The 7,199-nt window shown below is 35.8% G+C and overlaps 1 protein-coding gene across 1 annotated transcript; it reads right to left on the bottom strand.

The window, feature by feature from the left end:
* Positions 1-3,711: 3,711 nt before the first annotated feature.
* LOC148956950 (uncharacterized) lies at positions 3,712-5,061 on the bottom strand. The gene is made up of 2 exons (XM_089092671.1): positions 4,977-5,061; positions 3,712-4,007 (listed from the first exon to the last, which is right to left on the bottom strand). The coding sequence occupies exons 1-2, from the start codon at positions 5,059-5,061 to the stop codon at positions 3,712-3,714; spliced, it is 381 nt and encodes a 126-aa protein (XP_088948797.1).
* Between the last annotated feature and the right edge of the window lie 2,138 nt (positions 5,062-7,199).

Below are 7,199 nucleotides of genomic sequence, written 5' to 3'. Positions count from 1 at the left end.
GGTTATGAAACATGGGTACTTTGAAAAGATTTGAATACAAAGACAAACAAGTTTTTTCAACTGAAAGTAAGGAGCGACACTCAAACTTAAGACGAACAGAAATTGTTCCTTATATTAAAGGGGCTATCCCCTCCTCAACACCACGGTCTTTATGCTAAAAATTTTTATTAGGCTACTTCAAAAAGTAGAGTTATGACAAAGAGTCAAACTTTAGCGTAAAGAGCGAGATGTTGAGGAGGGGACAGCTCCTTTCATATAATGAATAGTTCTGTTAGTTTTAAGTTTTAATGTCGCTCCTTACTTTCAGTTGCTATTTTTTTTATTTAATTTCTGATCATTTTCAAATAATGCCGGGAAATCCATAAGACGCGAAGTGGTTTTTGAAGGCCATGTGGCAAAACTAATCCATCAAGAAGTAACAAATAAAATTATTTTTCAATATGTTGCTAATGCAAAGTAACTTTTGTTAAAAGATGTAAACTCTCGCTTACCTGACAAAGATTTCTTATTAACTTAAATCCTGGTTCTGAAGCCTCTACAATATGTCTTACCTCATACGGCAATAGGCGCTTTATGTGGTGCATAACTCCTGAACGACTGGAATTTCTCATATGGTATGAAGACATATGTCGTACCGTGTTTTCTTTGTTTTGTTTTGAAAGACAACCACTTGAGCACTGCCCATCAACATCAAACTTAAAAAAAGGAGAAGGTAAAAGCAAATAAGAGCAAAAATACCAAGAAAGTATTTAAAAAACAATGTTGAAAAAAACATTTCAGGCAATATTAATAATGCGTGAACTATAAATCTTGCTGATTTTATAACAGAAAAATATTGGCTAACATAGAACAACAGTGACACCAACGAGAAAAATGGCGAGATGGTTAATCCTATCTCACAGCAGCAGACCCATGGATCTGAGTGGTGGAGCATTACGTACAAAATTTTATCAAGGGGAAAAATTGACCTGCTCGGTTTCAAGCTTGTCATACAGACACAAATCTCCAAACAAAGGTTTTACGTTCATAAAGCAATCATAAAATAGATACACAGACATTGACATACATTATTACAGATCAATGTAGCCACAAAGCTGTCATTTGGTTAAATATGAGGCTACCAATGACAATTTTTATGGTTTTAGACTGTCGGTGTAATTGTCGATAGACAGACGTGAAGATCTTAACCAAAAAGTAGAAGAAAAGTATCAAAGAGCTTACACGGCACTTACTTCTAGTAGAAGAAGCTATATGTTCTATCAGACTCAAGCCCCCTGAAGGTGTAACAAAAACTTTAGCTGCTATCACCGGGCATTTTCAATTAAGATCTAATAAGCCCTTTCCGATGGATGCAGATGAAAAATGTGGCCATTCTCTCAGAGAAGACAGATCAACCAATGACAACCGAAATCAGAGCATTAGCTGTTGTCTGTGCTATATTAAATTGACTTCGCCCCATGTGATAGAGTTTGAAGCCCTCTATACCTTCTTTTGGGGTTAAATTAGGTAAATAGACTAAAAAAATTACTACGAGCCAAGCTCTTACTCTTTCCACCAGTTTGATAGAATACAATATATTATATTCACTGCAACAGCTGGAGCTAACATGGGCATGTCATGACACAAAAAAAAGCCTCATAACAAGGATAAAAAAACAAAAAGCACATAAATAGCAACAACAGAATAAATTAAGGCAGCAAGTGCTGCTTCAAGGTCAATAAATTAAAATGAGTAATTAAAAAACTAATATAAGTCAAGAATCAATTTCCACGTTTAAAATCGCAACCGTTTATACAGAATATATCAGAATATTAAATGTATTGATCTAATATATTTAAATAAAAATTATGTTTTAACCATAAATCCAAATTTTATTATATTTAAGTCAAATCATTGACAAATGATTTACAATATCTCTCGGTACTGGGGGCTGGGTAAGTCATTAACTGTGGATAATGATTTTCTATTGGTCGGAGTCTAGCGACTGGTCCTTGAGTAGGGTGGCTCTCAAGGTCGAGTAGTATACCACGATGAGCTAGGGAATTCAGACGGTTAAGTCCAAATCGATATGTCAACTCATGTGTGTATTCAAGTTGAGTTGTTTTAGTGCGTCATCATGTGTTGAGTAGTAATGTCCAATTATAATTTTTACAGCTCTTTTTTGTATCATCTCAAGTCTATCTGATTGACCTTTCGTCAAACTAGGATGCTAAGCTGGACATGCATACTCAAGGGAAGTTCTAAAGTAACTGCAGTATACAGACTTAAGAACCTCAGTTGGCATGCCAAATCTCTTCAAATTCTAAAATGAATGTAAAAGTGAGGCACCTTTTTTAGTCAGATAATGAACATAAGAGGTCCATCTTAAATCTTCGTCCAAAAGTACTCCAAGTACTTTAACAGTTTTCTTTGCGAGCAGTAGGGAAATAAGAGAAGAGTGGCTGTCGACCTTTTGGAAGGAAAAAGTTGTGTAAGAACTCTGAGTTACGCTGACTGTTAGTTTCACCTTTTCTAATTCAGGTCATTAAAACAATTAGAAAAGAAAATGGGAATAATTTAGTCCCTTGGGGCGAATCGTAATAATTTCTAAAAATCCAGATGGCTCATGATCAGGGAGTTGGACAGACTGAGATCTTTTAAAAAGAAAACTAGCAAGCATATGTATAACAAATAGAAGGGCACCCATAACCTTAGCTTCTTTCACTACTACATTATGGTCGAGACCATCAAAAGCCTTAACTATATCAGCAAGTAATGCATCAACAAAAGCCCCATTTTTTTTCGATATGTTTAAGGATGGTATCCAACAATGCAACCAAATAATGAACAGTACTATGTCCGGGTCTAAATCCAAATTGTTGGGAGTTAAATGAATTGCATTTAACTGGACCTGAGGAATATTTCAAAAGGTTAAGAAATACAATTGTGTACAAAATAAGATGTTCACGTGAGCAGTATGGTTCAATAATAATAATCAAAATGTATCAATCACACCCAAGGAAGTTCCATCATGCAGTTCAGAATATTATCGGTAAAAAAGTGACCAAAGTTGAAGTTAGAGATAATGATGGTAAACCCCTGCAACCTAATGACATTAATGAATTTTTTGCATCAATTTGTAAAATTCATCCGCGACTAACAATATTACCGCCTAATGACTCAGTTTCAAAAATCTTTATCCTAGAGATTAGTTCAGTTGATAAGAGGCTGAAGACACTTGGTCCTCGTAAATCTAGTTACCCAAGTGAGATACCAATTAAATTGATTATTGAGTGTGCTAATCTTTTATCTACTCCTTTAACGACAATTTCTAACCGATGTTTTATTGATGGTATTTTCCCTAATATTTTTGAACAGGCGTATGTTAACCCGATCGACCTCAGTTGGCATAGCAAATCTCTTCAGGTTCAAAAATCAATGTAAAAGTGAGGTGCCTTTCTTAGTCAAATAGTCAACTTGCGAGGTCCATCTTAAATCTTCGTCCAAAAGTACTCCAAGTATTTTAACAGTTTTCTTTTTCGGCAGTAGAGAAATAAGGGAAGAGCGGCTGTCCACATTTTGGAAGGAAAAAAGCTACATAAGAGCTCTGAGTTTCGCTGACCGTCAGTTTTACCTTTCCTAATTCAGGTCATTAAAACAATTAGAAAAGAAAATGGGCCTAATTTAGTCCCTTGTCGCGAATCGCAAAAAAAATATCTAAAATCCAGATGGCTAACGATCAGGGAGTTGGACAGACTGAGATCTTTTAAAAAGAAAACTAGCAAGCAAACGTAAAACAAATGGACGGGCGCCCATAACCTGAGCTTCTTTCACTGCTACATTATGGTCGAGACCATCAAAAGCCTTAACTATATCAGCAAGTAATGCATCAACCAAAGCCCCATTTTTTTCTAAATGTTTAAGGATGGTATCCAAGAATGCAACCAAATAATGAACAGTACTATGTCCGGGTCTAAATCCAAATTGTTGGGAGTCTATGGTATCTTTTATGTCCTCAAATAAACAATCTGAAATAAAAATTTCAAAGGCTTTTTAAAGAGCCGGTGTTTTTTAAATCGGCCTCATGTGAGCAATATCTTTAGGGGCCTTATATTTGGGGATCGGGGAAACATACGCCTGTTCAAAAATATCAGGGAAAATACCATCAATAAAACATTGGTTAGAAATTGTCGTTAAAGGAGTAGATAAAAGATTAGGACATTCAACAATAAATTTAATTCGTATCTCAATTGGGTAACTAGATTTACGAGGGCCAAGTGCCTTCAGCTTCTTAACAACTGAACTAACCTCTAGGATAGAGATATTTGAAACTGAGTCATTAGGGGGTAATATTGTTAGTCGCGGATTAATTTTACAAATCGATGCAAAAAATTCATTAATCTCATTAGGTTGCAGGGGTTTACCACCATTATCTCTAACTTCAACTTTGGTCACTTTTTTACCGATAATATTCTGAATTGTATGATAGAACTTCCTTGGGTTGGATTGATACATTTTGGTTATTATTTTTGAACCATACTGCTTACGTGAACATCTTATTTTTACACAATTGTATTTCTTAACCTTTTGAAATATTCCTCAGGTCCATTTAAATGCAATTCATTCCTCAATTTTATCAGATCCTGAATATTTTGAGTAATTCATGGTTTTTCATTAGATTTTCCATATCTTTTGTGGTTGAAAAATTTCAGAGCTTTTTTTGAACAATTCCCTACAAAATAAATGTGCTATTTCGTCACCATCAGACAATGAGAGGATATCACACCAGTCAAGATTTTTGAGACATTTGTTGTAGAGATTCACTAGCTCAGGTGTGCAGGGCCTGTACACCACACTGTTTTTTTGTCTATTCAGGATAAAATGATTAGGTATCCAAGCAACGCACATGTGGTTACTCCTACCTAGTGGGGATAATGCAACTGGGGTATTTTAATATTCCGAACAGTTGCTAAAGATGAGATCTAACATACGGTTACCTCTTGTTGGCACAATAACAATCTGATTAAGTGACAGTGAATTGCTTATCCATTTGGGATCCAAGTCATTAAAGTCGCCAGTCATTATGATACCAGCGTTAGGAAACAAGGATCGTAAATTGTTCGTGCAATTCAGTAAGTAATTCACAACGTCTTTACGGTAAGGGCCACGGGACGGATAGTAAACAACACATATCACGAGTGATGCCACTTCCTTAGGTAGCCTCTTAGGCCTGCATCACATCCATAAGACTTCGAGACCGTGTTTATTTGGTATATTGCTGAAATTGAGGACTTTTTTTTATAGATGATCGACAAATAATACCAAAACCACCACCATCTGTTACTGTAATGTCATCGGGTGTCATTCTTGGTTTGAAATAGGTATCATATCCATCAAATGCAACATTCTCTTCAGTCGCGGACCATGATTCACAGATACGAGCAATATCAATAAGTTCATTTTTCAAGCATAGTTCGACCTCTTCAATTCTGTTCATAAGTGATCGGACATTTGACGATAGTATTTTCGGAAATGAATAGGGATGAATTAAGGACTTTACACTGCGGTGTCGAGTTTGCTTGCCAGCGCACTGAATCTGCTCAAAGTTGGGAAACTTGGAAAGCATGGTTGGAGTGGTGGGTGAATCTTTGATTTCTTTAAAATGCCAACCCCGTTGGTTGTTTGGACCGAACAGATTGGCGGGAGGCTGGCTAATGTTGGTTCTGGCCAGTTTAAAGAGGGGGGGGGCTGGTATGATGGAGGAGGTATGTGCATTGGCTGATTTAAGACAGGCATCATGAGATTAAAACCCATAGGAGGGACTGGATATGGCCGTCTTTGGCAGCCCTGCATCAATAGAGGTGCATTTTTTCCCTCCCCGTTTTTTGGACTTCGCGATTAAGTCTTAAAACGTAGCTTTCTCCTTCTACAGAAAGTGAGATGCACACTAGGATGACAATTCATGAACAAAATCCATGAGCGAACTTTTTACACCGAGATTTGTGTGGCGGAAGACAACACCCGTCATGGCAACTACCTTTAAAAAAATCCACATAGACATGAACAAACTGTCATTCTGTCACATATAAGACAACTCAGTTCAGAACCTGAGCAGTCTTTTCTTTCTACCGTTATATTTTCTACAGCAGCCATAAGTATAGGTGCTATGCCAGGAGCCTCTAGTGATTTTGTCAACACGTTTTCACACAGGAAATAGTATACATTTTAAATTGATCATGGTTCTTCTCGTTGTTATTTGGCTGTTTTGGACTGTTATTTTTCGATTTCAATTTAGTCAGGATACAGTTTTTTGGAGAATCTTTTTGCGCACAAATTATACACACAAAGGTTTTCTTCAAGTCATTTGAGTACTTAATTTTTTCACAGCTAAAATGAGACCATTTAATGCATTTAATAAACTACATGCCACCTGTTTTACTGGTTGTTTCTTTTAAGCAGATGCCGCCATAAATCAAGTTCAAAATTAATAAATTAATTAAATCTCTTAGTCCATGTCTCTGTAGTTAATAGATCACTAGATCCCAAGGGAATTTATATTAAGTAGCGAAAATTTCAATAGCAAGTAAATAGAATCATCCAATTATAAGTGTCTCTGAGGAAATCACACCGGTTGAAACCTCACTTTATTAAAAGGTTAATATCCAAAAATAAGGATTTCACAAAACAAACTCTCAATCAACACTGAATAATGGAAAATAGTCCCTAACAGTTTCAATGAAATTTGTTAAAATTTGACGTGTCTTTCCAGTTGATACCCTGAACATAAAAACTTAGGTTCTCATTTCCTATATAGTTAGGGTCAGAACCAAGCAGGACACTAGCATTTAAAGCCCATAAGTACTAGTTGCATTTGCCAATGGCAATAATAACATATAAACGAACTATATATAAAGTAATAATACTTGAAGAAACAAAGGAAAAAAGAACAAAAACAACATAATAAAATACAGCAAGATACACTCGAATAAGAAAAAAAAGGAAAGCAAAATCTCGCAGAAATCAACTGAAACAAACCAAAACAGATCGATGCCACTTTAAATAAATAACACTAAATTATAAGGACAGGGAGCTGTTTTATCTTATCCTCTTCCAATAGAAGGCGCAGAAGTATAAAAATAAATAAGTTAGGCAGAAGATGAGTGTTAATAGGGAATTCATAACAACGACAAGCATTTTTTGTTCTTGCATAAAATGCAACA

This window comes from Artemia sp. Qi Xiang Cuo, chromosome 1, assembly GCF_049724085.1.
Source record: "Artemia sp. Qi Xiang Cuo chromosome 1, ASM4972408v1, whole genome shotgun sequence".
Taxonomy (NCBI): Eukaryota; Metazoa; Arthropoda; class Branchiopoda; order Anostraca; family Artemiidae; genus Artemia; species Artemia sp. Qi Xiang Cuo.
The sequence above is the reverse complement of the archived record's forward strand: the minus strand, read 5'-3'. Positions and strand labels throughout refer to the sequence as shown.